Source organism: Parasteatoda tepidariorum, chromosome 11, assembly GCF_982258835.1.
Source record: "Parasteatoda tepidariorum strain Cologne lab strain chromosome 11, Ptep-v5.0, whole genome shotgun sequence".
NCBI lineage: Eukaryota > Metazoa > Arthropoda > Arachnida > Araneae > Theridiidae > Parasteatoda > Parasteatoda tepidariorum.
In genome coordinates, this window is record NC_141765.1 from 59938757 (window position 1) to 59962878 (window position 24122).

A 24122-nucleotide genomic window follows, 5' to 3' on the forward strand; every position below is an offset into this window, starting at 1 on the left:
ACTATTAAGAATGTTTACTTTTAGTTGAGTTTTAATTTAGAAGTGTTAATCATATTATGGTTAAACCATACAAAATGATCCACATTTAATAACATCTAAGAAATATTCCGATGTTTATTTGAATCCACATATAAATTTTTTTCCTTATTTTTACAGATGCCAATTTCTTACTACGATTTCTTCGTATGAGAAAATACAGGGTTGATTTAGCTCAACAAGTCTTAGATAAATACTTGACTAACAAAACGAAATATCCAATGACCTATCAGAAACTAGACATTCAAAAATCTAGTCTAAGAGATCTTATATCCAGAGGGTAAGTTTTAAAAAATACTTAATATATTTTTAAGATTTTCTCACTTCATGAGGAAGTAGATTTGGGTAATTTGAAACATTAAAAAATAATGGGAAGGGTTAAAAGTGACGTTCGAATTCCTAAATCGGTAAAATTTGCAAATATTATATCTAGTATTTGCATGACAAATGTGTTGTTAAAAACTAGCTTTAAAAAAAGGCTTTTCGAATCTAAGTTATGAGTTTTAAACATTTTCTTGAACTTCATTATGTTCCGGCGTATTTTTAGATGCATTGTTATACCTTACAACTGATTGTATGGAACAAAATCACGCAAAATTGAAATTTTGTCGTATTATTCCTTTTTTTAATTTTGCAGAGTAAGAGAAATTTTTTTTTCATACTTTTAAATTTTCTTTAATAATTTTTAATGTAATTCAGATGATAAAATAAACCGAATAAATGAATTCTATATCATATATGTGATTTCGGATATTTATTTTTGTTAATAAAATAAATTTAACAGTGTGATATATGTAGATTTAAAATAACACTATTTAATGTTTGAAAGAAGGTTTTGAGGTGAGTTTGAAATAGTGTTTTTTTTCTTCTATTTTTTCTTTAAATTGTAGAAAATGTACTATACTCCGTTGCAAGCTACGAAAAGATCATTGCGATATAGGATTTAATTAATCATCTGCTACTGCGTATAGTTTATTTTTATTTAACTATCAAATTATATAATTATGCTTTCAAAACGATATATAAGCTTTAAAAAGTTAAACTCGTTGAACAGAAATTAAATTCGTGCTATTTTTTATAAGCAAAAAGAAGGCCGTGCTGCGTCTCTTCAAGATTTGGCGATGATAATATTCTCCCGCTCTTGGAGCTTGGCGTCCATTTAGATGCACTTGGATGCAAGCAGGGTCTTTCCATAGGGATAATGGTTTTTTCTTAACTTGCAACAGAGTTTAGTGCGAATTTCTACATCGGTTTCGATTCGTGAGAAACAGCCACCACATTGAAATTTTAAAATAATAAACATAAGCTCTTTTAAATTTTATCAGTGTTCCTTTAGATTGTTTAAACACCATATTAAATGTTTTATTTTACTAGTATCACAGATTAAGTACCAGATGCAAAATAACTACAACTTGTACAAAATCTATTACTTAACTATGCATATAAATATGAGGTTTTAAAATTTATAATAATCATTTTTGTAAAGATGCCAGTTAGATAGTATAAAAAACTTTAAAAGCAAAGCATCTAATAAATCTAGTTTTTAATTACATTATGAATCGATTTGAATCACCAGGGTGATCGATCAAAAAGGTCAATATAGAAGTATTAATATTCGATATATTAACCCTATAATCCGTCACCATAGCCCATGTTGTCTGATTTTCATCACAAAATATTTTGGAGCACTAACAGGGTATGTAGACATGACCTAAACTGTTAAAAATATGAAACCAATCAATCCGATATTCTACACTATAAAATAACGCTATATTTTTTTAAAAAATTTATTAAAAAATTATCTAATCAAACATCAAATGATTATAGCCGACAATTGACTTGATATTTTTTCAAATAAAAAATTAAAAAACGTCAGGATATTTATTATTGAATAATTTAATCTCTCTAACTAAATTTTTTACAAAAATGTAAAAAGTTTTGATTATTAATTACGTTAATTAATAACCAAAGTTAAGGTATTTAAGAACTAATTAACAATGGATTAAAGTCGACAATTGATATCGTATTTTTATAAAGGAGCTAACAAGATATATTAGAATAATAAAATTAAATATTTTAAGCTCTCTAATGAAATTTAAAAAATTAATTAAAAATCAAATTAATATTTACTATATTAATGAAACGAATTGAAATAAATTTATTTATTTAATATTAAATAAAAGTTAGTTAAATTAATTAGAAATAACAAAATAATTAGTCTTAATTAATAATATATTAAGCAAATAAACTTATTATTATTTAAACTAATGAAATATTTCTTACATTTAAATGTTGTCAAGAAAATCGAAATTGTCAATAAAATGTAAGGGCTATTTAAATTAAATTTCTTTATTCTATTAATTTACCATACTTTGCATATAGCCTTTCAGTTAAAGCAAATAAAAGAGAGTTGTATACAATAAGCGACAGTACAAGTCAACATAAATGGCAAAATAAATAAATAAATAAAATAAAAAGAATGAAATTGCATAAACAAAGCTGAATACATAGATATGAAGCTTAAATGTAATACAGTGAAGATTCTTTTGAAATTAAAAAACCATTGATACAATGAAGCATTTATATTTTTTATAAAGAAATAATTCGCAATCCTTTTAAATTTTACAAATATAGCAATAAATTAGCATCAGTATTACCCTCTTTTTTAAGACACAATACTCGATATGCTTCATCTTAGGAACATTAGGCCTTTATAGGTATTTTTATCTGATATTATAAAAGCCCTTGAGCAACATTTGCTGTTGTGCTTCACGTATCTAACATCTATTTGAGGTAAGAATTTTTCTTGCGTAGTTTTTAATTTTTTCAGCCACCACCCCTTCCAAAAAATGAATTAAATGCTAATTAATGCATTCAATTTTTTCCCCCGGAGTCGGTTGCAAAAACGGTCAAGAGCTAGAATAAATCTTAATTAAATCGTCTAATTAAATTATATAATCAAACATAAATTGTGATAAAATATAAAAGCTTTCTAATCTACAATTCATAAATTCGTACCTGAATTATACTATCTATAAACTTCTTGTTTTCATTAGAAATATGGAGAATAAAGATATTTCATTCTAACTGGCATGTCACTAAAACGTACTTTTAGTTTCATTTCATTCTGTCCATACATTTTTAAACTCAGCAAAAAAAAAAAAAAAAAAAAAAAAAAAAAAAAAAAAAAAAAAAAGTGAGAGAGAGAGAGAACAAAATAGTTATAATTACAGAGCATGAAATTAAAAACTTTTATTTCAATGTTCAAACTATTCTTAAGTTTGATATCCAAACGATATTTTTAATGTTTGTATTTTAAAAATTCTTAATTTAGATTTTTTAATATTCCTTATTATTATATTTAAATAACTACGAATTTTACTTTTTCTAAATTCTTATCTTTAAAAACAATCATTTAAAATGATAATTCAGAGCTCTTTTTTAAAATTAAAATGATTTCTTAAATTGAAATGTAAAAGACATAATGAAAGATTTCTTATTTTTTCTATCTTATCGTTTTTATTATGAAATAGCATTTCATTAATTTTTAAATGGGACATATTTCTAAATGTTTATCGACATTGAAATTTTATGTTTTAATGCTTGCGTTTGAAAATAATTGGAATTTTTATATTAACTTCAATTAATGATTAAATATTAAATACATAAATTCCTTTCGAACTATAAATTCTTTAAGTTTTTCTCGTTTATCATTAGCTTAACAAAGTTAATTGTCTTACGTGGAAACGAAAGTTGAGAAAATTTTCTTAGTCCCTCTGACTTATGTTGAATTGTAACTATCAATCAATTTTACGTGAGTCAATAGCTTTAAAGTGCTTACATAATTTTCAAAGAGCTTTATTTGAGTTTTAAAGAAAGTTTAAAAGCATTTTAACAACATTTTAAATGAAGTTAATTTATAATTATTCTAAAGGAAATCAAGCAATCAAGAAATAAATAGGAGATTTTAAGACAAATATTAAATTATGATAAAAGAAACTAATGACTGATCACAATCAGGAAAAATGTAAAAAGTGGTAGAGATAATTTGAAAAGATAAGTTGTTTTTACTAATTCCTATTTACCAAAGTAAATTTCTAAATTATATGAAGCGTGTCTATTTGTAATGATTGACTAGCCTAAACTCTAAAGTACCTCTTTAAACACTTGCCATCACTTAAAAAAAAAAAATTCCGGTTAAGGACACTGTGCATGAGATTGAAATCGATAGTAAAAGCTTATTTTTTTATCCCAATCTTTTAATTTTCTTAATTTCACATAAAACTGTTTTCTTTTCAAATATATAGGAATTAATCTTACTAAATTTTAGGATCAACTAAAAAGTACGAAATTTTGAATTCCTTTTATTTCCTTCAGATCCAAGGAAAAGTATTTTTTCTGATAGCGAGAGCTAATGTTTTAGATTAATCTTTAATTTTTTTAAAATCATAACTCGAAACTGTTTTCTGTTTTAAATATATAGGAATAATATAACAAAATTTAAAGATCAACGGAAAAATACAAAATTTTTAAATTCTTTTCCTCAAGATGCGAAGAGAAATATATTTTTTCGATAGTGAAAGATTATGTTTTAGCTTGGTCTTAATTTTTTAGTTTAATTTGAAGCTGCTTTCTTTTTCAAGCATGTAGGAATAATATTACAAAATTTTGAGATCAACGGAAGAACTCAAAATTTTGAAATCCTTCAATTTTCTTCAGCTACAAGGAAAAGTATTTTTCCCTATAGTAAAAGCCTATTTTTAGCACAATCTTAATTTTTTTTAAAAATTTAATTTGAAACTGTTTTCTTTTTTAAGTATATAGGAATTAATATTCGACCTTTTAAGACCAACAGAAAAATTAAAAATTTACAAGTTCCTTCATTTCCTTCGGATCCAAAGAAATTTTTTTGAAAAACAAGGACATTAAAAAAAAAGCATCCATTTTAACTTATTAAACTAAATATTACTAAATTTTATTTAAATTTAATTAAAAATATCAAAAGAGTTTTTGTTCCATTTTTTTAGTGCTTTGTTTATTTTCAATTTTTTAGTGTTGTTTTAGTGTACGTTCCATTTGTTTAGTGTTATTGCTGGGTGGGTTAGTTAAAAAAAATTATTTAAAAAGAATTTTATTTTTTATCGCCAATCTTCAATTAATTATTCATTATTAAATGAAAAAATCTAAGCATATTTATATTTTAAGAGTTAAGTAGAACATGGTATTATGTATTTATTTACCTCTTTGTGAAAAGTTTCAAAGTATAATCAACAGTTTAGAAAGTTATTTCAAAACTTTGCACTGCGATTTTCAAGGTATAAATGGTTGCTACGAGTGAAATGACAAGTTTTTTAAACGCTTCTAGTGAAAAAATAACCAAACATGTAAAAATGCAATGGACATTTTGATAATTAATTTCACAAATTTGCACTACGATACCTATATTTTTCAATCAAAAGTATTCTCTTTGAAAATCATTCCTGAAATTTACTGAAAAAGAAGAGATAAAAATTGAAAGAGTACCATAGATATTTTTAGAAATAATTTCATAAATTTGCACCCCGAATCCTTTTTTATAGGATACAAATATTTTTACGACTGCCATTTTCTGAAACAATACCCTGCACTTTTTGTCCGAGTTATAGCTTTTCTCTTTATATTAAAATAAAGTTATTGAACAGTCATCGACTCAAAAAATTTTGCCCGAACATGTTTCTCACTGTCATAGCTCAGAAAGTATTCAATAAAACAATATGGAATTTAGCGTACTTTTAGAGAAATGTTTAGGAAATATTCTGTCGTTGAAATATTATTGATGACGTCATTAGTTTTTGAGTCATGTCATTGTTGAAGAATTTTTATTTTTTGAAGATACTTTACAGTTGAGTAGAAATTTTTTCTAATAGACTCAAAACATTGTATACGAACCATTTTAGGAATGATTCATGTCTTCTAAAAATATCATTTCTTTAAAAATTAACTGCAAACTTGAAATAAGAAAAAAAAAACGGAATTATTAAAATAATTTTGCCAAAAAACAAACGGAATTATTAAAATAATTTTGCCAATACTGTGGAATATACTCATTTTTTGCTTCAACACTTGAATACTTAGGGAAGCATTCGTGTGTGTGTGTGAACCCTACTATTGCATAACTAAAACTAAAACAAAGTAAAAAAGAGCACAAATTATGCCATATAAATAAGAAACACTTGTTTCGGTTCAGTAATGAAGCATCTTCTTTAATGTCGAATTACAGATTTAAGGAGACACAGACTTGCTGAAGAAATTACAAACTTCTGCATCTAAGTGTTTCTTTCCTTCATTGTGTATTTCGACCCTAAAGTCATTATTTGTGCTGTTTTGTCGTTTTAGCTTTATTTATATAACCTAGTTAGCCTGGTTAACCGAAGTTAACCTAGTCTTTATTTTGCCATGTATTGCTTATTTATACCTCATTCCTATATTTTTTTCTATTCAAATAAGTAAATATTTTATACTACTTGAACTTTGTAAATTGATTTGCGATGCCATTTTTATGTCGATTCGACAGAACTCATATTTTTTCAGGTATGTATTTCCTTTACCTGAGAGAGATAAAGAAGGACGAGTTGTTTTGTTCTGTATCGCAGGTAAGTAAACATTTAATAGATAATTCAAAATCAGTTTGCATTAATTTTCTGTCAGTTTTTTGCAGGCTTAACATATATTATTATTTCTTTTTTGGCATAAAATATTCGGGAAAGCTTTTAGTAAGGTGATGCTTTCAGTTTAGCTAAAATCTGAATTTGGTTAAATAAAATTATAATTAGTACTTCCATAAAGCAAAAGTAAGAATAACAGGATTAAAGGAATATTTTATTTCATTTAAATTCATAACCTCTCGAATCATGAACTACATTCTTAATAATCAATAACAGCAAACTCTTTTTTGTGTTTCCCTGCAATCAAGAAACAAAGCCTCAACAAACGCTGGTGCAGAGCTTTCAAACTCCAACTCTTCAAAACTTCATGTGTAAAAAAGAAGAAGAAAACACTAGATGATACAACACATTAAAAGCAAATTTACCAATATTCAAATTCATTATTTAAAACCTATATCTCCAGTGCATTCTCAGGGGAAAACATAGGTGTGAAAAATATCAAAATTTAAATAATTCTGCTTTTGAATTAAATAATTCTTACGCTTATGAGAACAAGATATTAAATGCTTAAATTAACAAAAACACTTGGAAATATCAAAGGGAACTTAAAAGGTTAAATTTAAGTTAATATAAAATTTCATGTTAAAACATGCAGGAAGTTCCGTAATAAATACCTTTAATATAATCTTTGTTAAAAATGAAATATTAAAAATATTCAGAAATTAATGTTCAGTTGAGAGGAAACATAAAAACCTTTTCAAAACATTATTCAATTCTATCAAGGCAAAAGCAGGACAACAATTATTAAAAATCAGTCTACTTGTAGAGTGGGATTGAATTGCGATCACTTTTCGTAAAATACTATTTAACTGATTCGTTCTCAGATAAAAAAATTTCTGATTATTTTAACCTTTTTTTTATCTGATTCATACGAAATATGATACACTTGTAGTCTTTATGAAAATCCCTGAGTGAATCTGAATATTTTCTTCTATTTTTTCAGGTGCATTGGATTCGTCTCGACACAAACAATCTGATGTTTTTAAGTCTTTTCTTCTTGCGTTTGAAGTACTCATGGAATGTGAATTAAATCAAAAACGAGGTATCAGCTATATTTTTACTCAAGAAGGGTATCACATAAGTCATGCTCTTCTAGTTGGTCTTCGAGATTTGCAGAAAATGGTTAACAGTGGAGAGGTATGACTTTATTACCAATTCCTTGCACTTCATGCACCGAAGAGCCATTACATTATACACCAAAGAGACATTAAATTATGACCACCCTCCATCTATAACAATGAGCTCGCCCAGATTTTAATGGTTTCTAGCCCAGGAACAGTGTTTTCACGGGGCACATTAGGACCCATAATCCTCATAGAACAATCCTTGACGTTTGAAAGATACTTGAACATAATGCAGACCAGGTTCACCCATTCATGGCAACAGTTTTTCCTGCGGGGGATGGTGTTTACCAACAGGATAATGCACCATGTCATAAGGGTCGAATAGCCATGGATTGGTTCGAGGAACATTCCAGTGACTTTCAAGTCATGTATTAGCCCCCAAATTCTCCGGACCTAAATCCAATAGAGCATTTGTGGTCCTACTTGGAAAACCAAATTCGTGCTGCCCCGCTACCCCCCTCGCAATGTGAGGGAATTGCAGGACCAGCTGGTGAGCGCTTGGCACCAGATATCTCAGACTACCTATCAGCACCTTGTGGAATCAATGCCAGCAGTTTTGAGAGCTAAAGGTGGTCCTACATGTTATTAGCAGGGTGGTCATAATGTAACGGCTCTTCGGTGTATATGCTTTTTAAATTACCATTCCTAAAGAATCCTTGATGTACTATTTTTTTCATAAATGAATTTTTTTAAGGACTAATTAAAAAAGTTTTCAAAATCAAAATTTTTACAAAAAGTTAAAGAAAAAACTGTGTTAAATCTTAATGTTCATGAGCTTTTGCTTCTAAATAGATCTTTGACCTTTAAATTTTAAATCTTATAACTTTACGAACATTGAAAGTGAACATTTTTAAATTTAGAACATAAAAGCATGAATTATTTATTTCCAAAAATTTTGTTAGTCTAATGTTACTTTTTCTTAGTCTAACGAAAAAAGCTCTCTTGGAGGAGCTCAAATGAATTCAGACTTTTGACTTTTTAAAAATGTACGCCATTTAAGCATGTTTACGAACATTCAGTCGGTAGTCCATAAAGACTGCCCTTAATATGTATTCTTAGAATCGTTATCAAAAATAAAAACAAGAAAGTATACACATTGGGAGTCGCAAACTAATAAACAGTCGAGGATAAAACAAAAACACTTTATAAATCGAACAAATCACAGCAAAGAAAGGCGAATGTAAGAAACTACAAAGCAGGTTTGATTGCGGAAAGAAACTGAGAAAGGTTAAAACACAATTATTCGAAACACTTTCAAATTTCTACTCAAACAAAGCCTGCTTTGATGATTATCACATCCGCCTTCCTCAATAGCAATTTATTATTCCTTTCTCTCGTAATATAAATTCTCAACTCTAATTGCGTATACTTTTCTGCTTTTATTTTTGATAAATATTCTAAATATACACAGTAGGATTAATCTTTAAGAAACACTTTGTTTGAAATTTGATATAAATATGTATTTTCCGATTAATTGAATGTTCTCTTTCCCTAATGAAGCTCATCATTCCTTAGTATAATAGTGAATATCTACATTACATGAATTTATTTACCATTTTATTCAGTGAATTATTCATATTTTTATAGTTTTTTTAATAATTCTCAAGGATCTAATCTATTACGAAAATTCTATTCTATATCTTCTACATTTTAAAATAAAATTTCTTGTTAAAAAAAATGTCGCTTGTTTCAAATGTCGCATTTAAAATTTTTAGTACATATTTTTGAAATATGAAGATATCAAACTTTGAAATTTAAAAAAAAAGCATTTTATCATGCTTTTCAGTAGTAAATGAGATAAAATTTGGTAATGTTACAAAAAAGAAAGCAATTTTGACAAAGTATAATTTGAAATAACGTGAAACTGCGCAGTTTGATAATCTATATTTTTTTTAGTAAACGCTTACAAATTTGTTTTTTCGTCGGTTTTCTTTTGCAGGTAAGCTATAAGTAAACACCTACCAACCTTTAAAACTGAAAAAATTATGCATTTGTAAACATGCAAATACCTGGACAAGGCTAAATGAAATCAGTAACTAAATTATTACGCATCCGGTCTTTTCAATCTTCCTAAAATGGAAGCATCCCGTCGCAGCCCTAGAAGTTTCTAGATATATTTATTTATTGTTATGCAGATTTGTGTTCTCAAAGTTCGGCTTATAATCTCTTCACCAGTTGAAGTACAGTTTGTACAATATAGATAAAGATGCCACAAATACATATCTGGGGATGCAATGAGATTCGAACCCACAATCTCTACACTATAATAGATGAATCCTTGTAATGTGTTTGTCTAACTTGAGCCTTATGTTTTAACTTGACTAGGACTTATAAACGGTATTTAATGTGCATGTAATGTGTAAATAAACTAATAAATACTAGGAATAGTGATGTTTATTTTTCACTTATTTGTTTTGCGCTTTCTTTTTACCAGTAATTTCTTTACCATACAAATATGGTAATTTTAACAGAATAATTTTCTTCTTGTGTGTTTAATGTAAGCACTCTGGAGTTTCCATGTTTTTTCCCCGAAATGTTTCCTAATTTCTATTCAATTCGATAGATTCAAGTTTGACAAAGTGTTACCTACATTCTAAAGTGAAATATTCCTAATTTCAGAAAGCAATTCCACTACGACACAAGCAACTACATTGGATGAATGTGCCGAAATACTTGGCGACTCTGTTTCAATTTTTGAAAACATTTTTAAGCCATAAACTTCAAGAAAGAGTAAGTCATTTTTAAAATACCATAGGTTATTCAATCTTTCTTTATGTGTTCTAAATAAGTTAAAGATGAAAAAAAATGTTTTGAAAAGAAAATATTGCGCACAAAGCAATTGAAGAGATTAGTGGAAGAACCAGTTAAGTGACATTTTAGTGAATTTAAGTGAATGAGATTTAAATTTCATACGTTCCTTGTTTTTGTTATATCCTTCAATCTTTATGTTTATAATATATTTACGCAGATTTAATTAAGAAAGTTTTTGAGGGTATATTTATTTTGCCCTAACTCTTTCATAAACGAATATTTTTTAATAGCATTTGGTTGTTTTTTTCGGGAAATTTTCAATGTTTTTCAACGAATATAATTTTGTTTGAAAAGCGAAAATGAAAATAAATAAATAAATATATATATATATATATATATATATATATATATATATATATATATATATATATATATATATATATATATATATATATATATATATATATATATATATATATATATATATATATATATATATATATATATATATATATATATATATATATATATATATATATATATATATATATATATATATATATATATATATATATATATATATATATATATATATATTTGAACAACTTCAATTTGGGTTAAGCTTGCAGCATCAAATTTAATCTACCCTCGTTAATCGAAAAACCGTTCAGAAACTATTCAGAGCCAGCTCAAAGTCAATATCACTGGAGTAGATGGTATTTATCGCTTTAAAAGGCGAGAATTCGGTAATTATTGACTTAAAAAAGAATTGTTTTAAATAGCCCTCATTATGGGCAAAATGATATGTCTTACTCTGAAGTTATATTCTAAGACTGAATAAAAGTGCTTTCATTAATTTTAATGCAATTTGACTGTTGAAACACATGAATTATTTTAAATTTCTTCATAAAAAATTCGTAATTTCATGTAAAAATGACTCTTTACATAGTTCATTAAAGTAATATTTATTGTGCTTCACCCTTATTTAATTCAAAATTAATTATATTAAAATTAACAAATTAAAATTAGCAAATATTAAAATTACCAAAATTAAAATTAAAAAATATTAAATTCAAGACTGTAATTTTAAATTAAAATGTCCATTTTGACTTGTTTTTATAACGAAAATTCTTTTTTTATAACGAACAACTGATTAAAAAATTAGTTTTATAATTTATCAGCACAAACTCAATGTAATGGGGTATAGTGTAAACAGAAGCACATTTTTGTTTTTAAAAAAAGGTAATTAAAAAATATTATTCAAATTAGCATATGTAACGTTCACAATGAAGTAAGACGTTTAAATCTTAAGGACAAAAAAATAGTAGATATACTCAAAATAATGATTGGAGAGCATTTTTGGCATCATTTATAAAAATTATTCCCTCTCCTCGAAAATTATATCTTATGAGGAACAATAAAATCTCTTATATAAATGCATAAATATTGTTTTCTTGGATATTTTAAATTTTTAAACCTCTAAACTAACTGATTTACCCCATTTCATTCCTCCTTATTAAATCTCAATTACTGAAAACTAATTACATAAAAATTGCGTGATAGTTTAATTTTTAAAACTGTCATAAAATTTGTAAACTCAAGTTTGAAAAAATAATATTCATGTGGATTTATGTTTTCGGTATAGCACAAAATTTGTTTTGTATTTTGTAAGTCAAAGATCAATCGAAGATTATAAATAAATTAAGCTTCTATATCTCAAGTACAAAATAAATATTTCACGTTTTATACAAGAATTTGATATTTTTTTAATAATAAATAAATTTTGTTGAATCATTCACCATTTTTTTATTATTTAAATACCAATTTTTGCTCTAGCACTAAAATTTATTTATTTTCTTAACTAAACAATATTAAAATAATAAAAGCTCGCACTTTCATTGTATTTTATCCTTAGAATATCTAGATGATAATTTACGCCTGGACAAATTATTTTAAATGCTTATTTTTTTTAATCCTACAAAACAATGAAATGAATATATATATATATATATATATATATATATATATATATATATATATATATATATATATATATATATATTTTAATGGCGGGGAAGCCACGGCGGTGAAGCAGCGTCGCCCGCGTTTAACCACAAACCCGTTCATAGGGCTGCTCACATTCACACAATCACACACACAAAGGAGAAAGGACATAGAACACACAGAGAGAAAGAAACATCCATACTCTTAGCGGGATTCGAATTCGCAACCATTGGCTTCGCAGTCAGGCACGCTAACCACTCGGCCACCTGGTCGGCATGAAATGAATATATAACTGTATACCTCATACTTCTCTAAAAATTTAGAATAACTGCTTTATTGATTTTTTTTTTTTTTTTTACTCAAAAAGTTTGGAAAGAAAACCAATTTTAATGAAATGTAGCTATAACTTAAAATTTAACAAAGAAGTTTCAGTTCTCTGAAGCTGTATGAAAGAGAATAATTTTTTTCTTTTTGTTTTAAAAAACTTACTTTAATTACCTTTTTTTCAATTTTGATGCAAGAATGTATGCATTTAATTAAATATTTAAATTTACAGATATTACTTCATACAAACGTATCCTCCCTGCACGAATACTTTCCTCCAAGCATGTTGCCAAAAGAGTATGGTGGTGTTATACCTGTCAGTCAGATGACTGGTAAGTTATTGAAAAATTATCTTCATTTGAAATAACCATAAATCACAAACGTTTTGTTTAATTTGCGAATTTAATTTAACAAAAATATTTTTAAGGCTATATTTTTAAATAAAGTTATAGCAGGTATTTTTGAAGCTCTGTCTTTACTTTTATATTTGTGTTTAACATATTTAAAGAATGGTTATAATATGTATTAGAATCTTCAGAATCTCTTTTTTTAAATGGAGTGGAAAGAGTATATACATTAGGGGTTATAAATTAGTATTCAAATGAGAAGAAATCAGACATTTTATTTAATAATACTGATATAATACTATTTATTAATACTGAATATGGTGGGACTGAAAATAGAACTTGATTAAATGCTGGTGAAAACAAAAAGAAGTGGAAAGTAATATCTTTAAAAATACATACGAGTTTCGCCGAAGAATCAAACCGATTTCAGTGTTTTCAGCCCCGTTTTCACCAATATTAATTCTTTAGATTTCGATAACGTTTTTATTTTTCTTCCCGCTTATATATTGATTTGATGTTTAATGGAGATACTTTTTATTTCAGTTTTGAAAAGAGTCCTCAAAGCATAAATTATAAGGGTGGTCCTGTAGTGTTTCCAAAAAGAAGCAAAATAACAAATTATAAAACATCAAACGCGTGTAGATGATATTACTCCAGGCTTGTACCGACCACAGTGCAAGCCTGTTGGAAGATTATATTCCTAGTGATAGAAAGATCTTGAGTGACAATTGCCTGTCTGTCAGGCTAACTGTGTAAAATTTTCGTTGTTTTTTTCCCCTGCAACAGAAATGTTAGTTACATTAAAAATTCTTTCACAACGACGAGTTTGTACAAACGCTTGATGCAGAAATTTCCTTGTATTCTTTCTCAAAATTGCAATAAGTTGAACCATTAACCCAAAATGGATCGGTTGTCCAGCGCCAATTATATAACAAAATATAAAAAAAAAACTTGCAATGAAGTTCTCGACTTAAGACTTTTGCTGCTTACCATCATAATATGTGTCCAATAAGACAAATATGTGCCCTATGTTCATCAAATTTTTCGTGGCCTTAACTAAATATTGTAAAATTTACTTTCTGATGAATACAGTTTTAGCATGGAAAAAATGCCTATTGACTTGTACAATTTGCTTGAGCTCTTTTTTACATCTAATTACTTTTAGCAAAGTTTTTTTTTTCTAAGGGGAAACATTTTTCGAAATTTTAAAAGCAAAGAATGAAAAACTTCTTTCATTTTTCAGATTTGCAACGAAAAACCTAATAATAACTAATGAGGTAATTTTATCTGGATGAATTGTACCTGGCAATTGTATCATGAGTCATCAGAATACTGCGTGAAAACCATTTTTTTAAAAATTTTTTGTTAAACTTACTTTTCAGAGTTGCATTTTTACTGAAAGTGTGGATAATTAGAATTTTAATTTTAAAAACCAGAATTTCCGAAAAACGTTTACCATAACCATATTGTAGATTTTGGTGTTTATTACCAGAGTTTCCATATATTTATTTTTATTCGAAATATCCTTACGAGACAAAAATAATTTTTTTCTTTATGCACTTACACATTTTCTTCATTCCTTAAAGCATTTTTGATATCTAAATTTTTGAGAGCTGAAATGATATTTGTTTTCTTTTTCAGCAAGATGGATTGAAATATTGGATTCTAAAAGAGATCGAATCTTGGCATTGGACGAAATGAAAGTGGATGAAAGATTAAGACCAAAAGGAAAACACTCGAATCATATCATACCACGTTTGATGAGCAACTTGAGTAAACTGGAAATATATTGAAGAGATATTCCATTGTGTCATTTTATTAAATGTAATAACAAAGCCAATCCAATATTTTGTTGAAAATATTACTAATACAATTTTTACTTGTACAGGGATCAAAATTTAATCTTTTATAACTGGCCCATTACTCTTTGATTAAAATCATTTTTTATAAGTATTTCAGAGTTTCATATCTTTAACATTATTTTTAAATATTTTAATACATTGTAAGATAGCCTTTTTTTAAAACCATGAGAAATATATTTTTTAAATAAAATGTTGAAAATAGTTCAATGTTTAAAAAAATTATTTCAGTGTTGGTACTTTAAAGCATATTATGAGGTACAAATTAATTACAGCCATACTAAAGTTTCAAGTTTAAATAAATTTCAGTTCGAGTTGAAACAAAGCATTGTTTTATCAAGTTTATGCTGTACTATAGGGATTCCATACAATTTCCCTTAAAATAAGAGGGGAGGGGTAGAATCCATCTGGAAAATATGGTCCCAACAGTTTAGACAGAAGAGCAGACGGAAGTTTGGCACCTTGAAGTTAATTTCACATTTTGTATATTTCGCCATCTCAAAGAAGTCGTCATTTTAGATTTTTGTTTTTCAAAGACTATTCGACCGATTCCCTTTTAATTTTAGATTTCATGACATAAAATTACCTAGCTTAAATTGGTGAAAAAATTTGTACCTTACAATTCAAAATGTTTTCTAAAACTATAAATTATTAGATCATCAAAGATTATATTTGTAGATTTGACATGTTATTTTTAATAGCTTACTATTTTTCACCGGCTATATATTTTATAGATTTTCTTATCTTTTGTTGAAAAGTTACATATCTGACCTGCTTAAAAAAAATTATCGTAAGCTCTAAGAAATATTAAAAACATTTTTTTTTATTGAAAAAGAAATTATCGAAAATTCGCATAATTATAAGTGTGTGAGTTCTTGCGATTATGAAAGTTGGAGTTCTTATTTTGAGCACTGTATAGTCTATTTTGATTACACGAGATAAGCATATTTCGTTCCAGCTTTTCCAAAATAAATAAATACAATAGAATAGTAATTCAAGGCTGTCTAAAGATTAACTGAAAAAAGTATAATCACTAAACATACGTTTTAAGTTTTAAAAAAAGGTATAACATTGTATTTTAATGGAGAAATTACCGATCCAAGCCGCCGTTGTTAAACAATAGAAACTGTACTAATTTTTTACACCTATATTACGTTTGTTGCCGATAAGATAAATAAATTACTTTATTCCCTCGCCATGTACATTTTTGTTATACTACTTCTGAGTTGCTTTGAAATCAAATTAATTATTTCAAAAATGTCTTTAAAAGAAAGTAATTTAAAACAATCCAATTGTAAAAGAGGGTACTTAAATTTATTTTAAGATTTTTCAAAAAAAATCTTATCATAAAATAAGCATTTACGTTAATTAAAAGAAAGGTTTTTAAGAAATCAAGCAGAGTTGTGCATTTAACTTTTGATTTTGCTGACATTTTCAAGATATGATCTTTATGTAAAACTATTAGACACATGTTTTCTTTTTCAATATATTTTTGCGGAAAATAAATTTAAAAAAAAAAATTTTTTTGGCGGGTGAGGGGGTTAAAATTGAAGATCTTCCGGAATTTTACGAAAAACAAATCCATTTACAAATGGCAATATTTTTTGTGAAGCATATATGCTACATATTCTTGACACAGATTAAATTATACAATAAATATTAAAATTCGTTAGATTTTTCTTATTTTATAAGTCTAAAAATATATATCCCATTGTCTGTATCTTCTAAATAAAGTTATATTTATTTTTTTATTTTTCCTCTCATAAAATTTTAAACTCTAATAAAATGCGGTTGATCTATTCAATAATATTTTCATCCCTGTGATAAAACATCTTATATCAATTTCTTATATTTTATTTCAAGAATATGCATTGTTGATTATTGAAAGGCGCTTTCCTTTGATACGTTTCAAAGTATCATTTTTAAAAAATCAAAAAAAAAGTGATCCATTATCGACTGAAAGTGAAACTGACTGGTTGAATCCAGCTGAAAAGGCTCTTGTTTTCATTGTTTATTGATTCTGTTGCTCCTGATATGCGTTGTTAACATTATTTCCGTCACAGATACTTTTCATTTACGTTAAATAATTTTTATTATCAGAAATAATCAGATAAAAGCTTTGTGAAAAATAGTTTTGAAAACTCTTTACTCAATCAATTATTCAAATACAATACACACAATAAAACTTTAATATTAATAAAAATATTAAAGTAAAATTTTATTTTTTGTTTTTACATTTATCTCCCTAGATATTTTCGCTCATAAAATAAATACTTCACAAAAAGAGTGAATATAATTAAGAATATAATTACTAGAAGAAGAGTATGATTCTTGTATCTTTTCTAAATGCATCATTTTAATGCTGTGAATATTTTATTTCCTTATGACAGTGTGATAGACATTTTTGTTATCTATCTGAAGTAATTCATAGTTTACTTAACTTTTTCACGACCACTGAAGATAAGAACCCAGGGGTCCCATCCCTCGTACTTCATTCAATGAAATGCAAAGGAGTTTCAAAATGTGTGATATTAAATGTAAAGTAGTACGGAACGTCAAAATAAATAGTCGTGTAAATAATTTCCTTGAAATGTTTGCTAAATTCTTTGTCAATTAAAGCATTTTATTTTATAAGCTAAAAGAAGTTGGACATTTATTATTTTAACTTTTATTTGAATAAAAAAATTAATCTAAATTTCTGTCTGTATATCGGAATGAATGATTCAGTGCGGACGTTCCAATAGGCTTTCAAATAACATTGCTTCTATGGAATAGCAAAGGGAACTTTAATTTAATGTATTGGTCGATATAATGGAAGGGTCGTTGTACTGGGGAGCCACACTAAAGAGTGTATACTATACTAATAATGTGGATCAACAAGTCCTCATCTGATACCCTTTTCTAGGGTTTCGTCTTTTTTGCTTTTACGGCAAGGATATAATCAAACTTCATATGGAATATAATTGATGTCTTAATCATATACTGCAGCCTGCGTATATGATGAAGACATCAATTATTGAATTCTAATTCGTTGGAATATCTAGGGGCAGATTGTGTGAAAACCTATGAAATAAAAGGATTCAACCCTCTTTGAAATACATTTGTGAGTTTAAAAAAATATTCACAGAAAATTTACTGGGCATTTCGTTTGAAAGCAGAAAATAAAAATATATATTTCTTTTCTGTTCTCAATATACAAAATTCAAGCACGCGAAAACACTTCTAGATTGCTAAAAAAAAGTAAGAACCATTTTTTAAAATCTTTTTTTAAAAAAAGAATTATTTTTCTCATTCTTAATAATCGTTAAGATATTAATAACCTTTTTTCGTAAAGTGCTCAGTGATCAAATTGTCAAAATGAGCAACAATAATTGTGCACAAACGTTTGGAAACGAAATATTTCTTAATCACTTTTAAAGATATAGATTCTTTTTTTTTACGCTTCAGATCAAGAGTAGATGTTGAAACAGTGTTTCCAACTTGCTAAATGATGGGAAAATCGACTAAGTGGTCACTTTATTATGATCCCCTTACAATTTTATGCATTGAAATGATTTACTGCTTCCCAATGTGGCAGGTAGAAGGTTGCTTTAGTACTGGCATACTTTAAGACCTTTATTTCACACTAAATTTCCGATCAAATTACGGTATAAAGTGCCGGCCCTTTGGGTACATCATCCATAAAATCCATTTTTACCCTAAGATCCATTTTTACAGCAAAATCCCTTTCCACCATAAAATATTATATTTTTATAGTAATAATTTAAAATAATATAGTATAATTTTCATAGTAATATTTATTCAATTCGAGTGATACAGTGATTTCACGGTAATTATTACTATAAAAGTTATGGTGTATCAGATTTTTTGTTCCGTAACATATTCCGGTAAAAATAGATTTTACTGTAAAAAGTACAGACACCCTGCTTGCCGATACTTTTTACCGTAATTTGATTCGGAGTTTTTTGCAGTGTAGTCCGAATAAGACATCGTATCTTAAGATTGTTGCTTACGGAGCAAGCACACTCTGTAATACTATTTATAAATCCCTATGTCGATGGGGTACTCTTTACATAATAATACATGCTGCCATACTGTAAAAATTCCGAATCAAATTACGTTAAAAAGCACTGACATCCTGAGTACATCATCCGTGAAATCCATGTCGCCATAAAATATATTTTTTCTTTAGAAATTTACGGCATAATTTTTATAGTAATATTTATTTGGTTACAGTGATTTTACAGTATATACTGCTGTTAAATTTACGATATATCAGTATTTTTTCCGTAAAACTTCACGGTATAAATGGATTTTACTGTAAAAAGTACCGGCATCTTGAATTCCGGTACTTTTTACCGTGAATTGAATCGTAATTTTTTACCGTGCATAGAACTGTTAAATAAAAATATATTTATGAGGATTATGATGGAGACTTGACTTAACGTCATTCTCTCAATCCCTAGAAACCTATTGTATATTATGGAATTAAATTTAAAGAGCCAACAGTCATCTAGATCTGCAACCATCCAGCCTTATACTCTACTGGAAAGTGCTACGAATGTGTCAGCAACATCAAAGACTCTATGCCAAGAGAAATCAAGACTTCAAAGAAAAAGTTGGCCATACGAAAAAGTGGCCATACGAATGGTCATAATAAAGTGGTATCCAGTAAATTATGATCATAGAACAGTCTTCAGCGTTCTCTGAGCAGATTCGGAAGTTATTTTCAATTTAGCACTTAATTATTTTTAATTTAGCATATGTATTATTAAAACTTGCATTTGTTAATAATAATGCAACACGCTTATATTTATTAAATTGCCGTGAGGTATTTTTTTGTATTTACGTAAATAAGATTTTCTAATAAAAATTATTGTAATTTCTTGAATTTAATTACATATTTGCTGGTTATTACTGGTTTTGAATATTTACTGGAGCACTGGTTATTAAAGCCAATGTTAGCAAATGTCACCTGAGAAGAATCTTATTGCTTTTTTCAACTTGCGCGCATTTAGTTTCTTTTTCCCCTTTCAAATAAATTCAAAACATGCAGAAAAATAAACAAAAATAAATATGCAAATAGTTTTTATTAATAATTTAGTAGTAAAAAGTCTTTTTTTTTAATATTTACAATAGTCTCGATCCTTAACTAGCCTAACCTAACTAGTTTCACATTTCATATCATTTTTATTTATTCCACTTGTCATTAAATAAGTGTTGATAATAGGGTGACATTAGTGAAATTGATATAGTACTTTTCTATGTACATGATTGTGATTTAAGTTGCCTCGAGCAAATGTTCAGTATTTTGATTGCATCGAATGCCTTAAGATAATGAAAAACACAATTATTGAATAGTAAAAATAAACATTATCTAAACTACAAAATAGACATTTATCACTGGATGATGTAAATCTGATTATTTCTCTGAAAAAGGTAATTGTTTTAGCATCGTGTGTTTTTAATAATCCCTCAGGGTGGATTATTTAATACGAAGTTAATTATCTTCAAGTTTAACTTCTTACCATTTAAATAATTGTTTGTGAGGGGAAGTGTTTTAAATTGTTTTGAATGCATAATTCATGTTAGCTCTTTTAGAAGGTAATTTTCAGCCTGAAAAATAGTAGGAAAATGTACATCTAGTTGTAAACAATTTGAAATTATGGTCATAAAAATTAAATATCTCAATCTAGCAGTTTAAAATTTCCTTTATTCAGAAAACGAAAATTCATTTTATTTCTGATTAATAGTTTATCCCATTTTGTTTATTTATTTCTTATTTCGTTAATTGATTAAATAAAAAATATTTGCTTGTTCACACTTTTGATTTATTCTCTGGTTCAGTTTCAACGTAAAATTGTTTTAATTAATTCTTAGTTCTTTATAAAAATGATCTAAATTAGGAAAATACTAGCAATGCAATTGAAAATTTTTTTTAATTTCAAAGATGAAAGTTAAGACAAATTACGGTGGATTTCCCCGATAAATTTAGCAATAATGATTAGTAATATGGGGAGAATATGATCTATTACAAAAAGTGCCATAAAGAGGAAATTATTACCGGAAACAAATTAATAAATTTTGAACTAATAATAAGAAATGTACAGTAAAACAAATTTTAAATGATAAAACATAAAACTTGAAATTATTTTGTTGAATAAATAGTTCTTTAGAAATACGCAAGGAAAAAAATTCTGGTAAAATTCATGTTATAAATAGTAGCAACAATTCTAATAAAAAAAATCTTTAAAAAACATAATTCCGGCTAATAAAACCAAAATATACGGTATTTAAACCATTTAGTTGGTAAATTTTCCATTCATATGCAGGAAATTTTGGTTTTCAAAAATCTAATTCATATTACCACATATTTAGTAAAACTTACAAAACGGAAAGTAAATTTTACCGAATAAATGGTTCTTATGCCATGTTAAAATTACCAAATTTAAGCCACATGTACGAAATTTTATCGCATATTGTTAAATTATATTCTATAGTTAATTTTACAAAAATCATTACCAAAGCGTTTCGGTAAAACTTATCGTGATTATAATTCGGTGAATATTTCCATAGAGCCAGAAACATGATAAATTTTACCATATTCCGGTAGTTTTGATCATACTTTTTTCTTATTGCAGAATTTTAAAAATATGATTTTTTTAATACTTTTACAACTTCAGAAACTATTCAACCCCTTTCGCTCAAAGCTTGGATTTTGTCATTTCAAATTGCGTAGTTTAATATGATGTAAAAATTTATCTACTTTACTATTCAATATTTTTTCGATCTTTATGAAATAAAGTAATCAAAAATCATTAAAAACTATCTTTTGCATGAAATTTTCTTTGAATAAACGAATTCAATAGTAGTGTGCTAAAAATTTTTCGATTCACTTAAGATCATTCCGAGATATTGCTAAATGCGCAGAAGTAATATTACATTAATAGGCTCAAAAGTTTAATAACCCTCCAGTCAAAACTGTTGGAACCATATTTTCGAGGCTAACCCTCATATTTTGATTGTTACAAATCCATATCCGTTGGAAAAAAGGCAAGACATCTTTATTCAGAGAAAGTACTTTTTTATGTCTGTTTCTATAACTTTCTGATAGTTAGCCCTAGTTAACTGACATAGTTGAGGTTGCTCCTTTGAAACATTAAGATTGACACTTAGTTTGTGAAAATTTTATGATTGGAACAGAAGTTGTTTAATGTGATATATTTTTGTATTTTGCGCCCTTTACAAAGCCTAAATCAAAATAAACCTTGGCTTGCGTTAATTATTTTTTATATTAGAGGAACAATACATTATTATTCACAATAAAAGCTAAAATATTTCGGCTCGAAAGACTTATTACTTTACCATTTAAGAAAAATAAAATTTCAGAATGGAAAAAATGTTGTCATTATCTTGACATTAAAAATACAGGGTGAGCATGCAATAAATTTTTAAACATATTACCATCTGGTGAATATTCTGCTTTAGAAATAAGTTTATAAAAATAAAATTTCACACAGGAAATAAAACTTATATCTGAGTACTATACAGTTTACACTCAAGAATTGTGTTAAGATTTTTCATCCAACTCTCAAGAGTTAAAGAGATTGAATTAAGTTACAGAGACTGAATTTTTAAATTTTTAAACAACAACTACTCTTTCTTTCTGAAACGTAATCCTCAAAGTAAAACTCTAGGAAACGAAACTGAGTAAACAAATTGTGTTGACACTTCACAGAGACAAGCAAAGCACGATGTAGCATACAAATTTCTTTGTTTTCTTTTTTCTTTCTGTTGTTTTCGGAGTGCGTTCTGTACAGCTGAAAGGCTAGCACGTTAAAAACATATAAAATACTATTTTCCTTGCCTCTGTCTAGCTCCGTTATTTTTCATTATTGAAACACTGTTCCAATTCTCATAAGTTTACTAATGCTGGAATTAATTTTCTATAAAAAAGTATCGGTTGTCATTGTTGGTTACCAACTTAAAATGCCTGATTCATATAAAATAGTATACATTGTTTCATAAAATAAATTTAAGAATATAAATGAGAAATAGCAACGATCAAGCAAAATTACAGTGAAAAGATGTAATATGAAAATAATAATAATTAAAAATCGATAAGAAATCCACGGCATAAAAAATATGTAGAAGGAAAACATTTTCTCATTTGCCTGACGCGATCTACTTACATTTAAATTTGTAGTTATGAAAAATTTACAAAGATCAAAAGTTTAACTCAATAACTAATGATAAGAGCAGGTGAAAAAAATGTAAGCGAAGAAACTATAATCAAAGTACTGGCACATTCGTTTGTAGTACCCCGTTTTTTAAACTAGATAATTAATATGTGCCTTGTCTTACTTCCTGAACTACATTCCAGGCAACTCTATTTTACTCTTTTTTCGTACTCTAAGTGACTCTTATATTTCTTTTATTTTCAAAATGTTGTAAAACAATTTAAACCGATAATGACAGTTTTTCATTTATTGTTATTATTATTCATTTAAGTGGATACCCAATTAAAACAGAAATCATTAAGAGGCTTGGTCATTCTAAAAGAGGGAAAAATAAGCTCATTTTGAGAATATTTTTCAAAAAGATAACGTAACAAATTAAAATTCTGAAAAAGTAAGCAACTAATGAATTGTAAAAATAAATTTTTCTAAGAGGATATGAATCAAAATGGTGGCTGTGCAACTTTCCTTCCTAAGGGATATAAGACCAATTCAAAATACCAGCTCTTTTTAAGCAAGTATGAAAATATTAGATTTTTGCAAGAATGACACCTTTCTTCGTTCGATCTTTATCAAGACATAAGAAATTACTGATAATTTAATACGGAGACTTAATAATTTTAAGAAATAAAGTAAATAAGACTTAGTAAATTACTTCTTGATTTTTAGATGTTAAGCTTTTTCCGGCTCCTAAAATCCCGGGGGACGCTAGATTATAGTGAAACCCATTGAAACT

At 27.0% G+C, this 24122-nt stretch overlaps 1 protein-coding gene across 3 annotated transcripts in view; it reads left to right on the forward strand.

Moving 5' to 3' along the window:
- LOC107457166 (alpha-tocopherol transfer protein-like) overlaps positions 1 to 19719 on the forward strand; it is a 48115-nt gene extending 28396 nt beyond the window's left edge. The window contains exons 3-9 of one of the 3 annotated variants that reach the window (XM_087154805.1): positions 157 to 316; positions 6607 to 6668; positions 7684 to 7877; positions 10484 to 10594; positions 13176 to 13275; positions 14932 to 15114; positions 19616 to 19719. In XM_087154805.1, the coding sequence (XP_087010931.1) occupies positions 157 to 316; positions 6607 to 6668; positions 7684 to 7877; positions 10484 to 10594; positions 13176 to 13275; positions 14932 to 15083 (779 nt within the window). In that variant the 3' untranslated portion in view covers positions 15084 to 15114; positions 19616 to 19719. Of the gene's footprint in view, positions 1 to 156; positions 317 to 6606; positions 6669 to 7683; positions 7878 to 10483; positions 10595 to 13175; positions 13276 to 14931; positions 15348 to 19615 lie in introns of those variants that run through there. The other 2 variants (XM_016075260.5, XM_087154804.1) reach the window with 2 other exon arrangements.
- The last annotated feature ends 4403 nt before the right edge of the window (positions 19720 to 24122 follow it).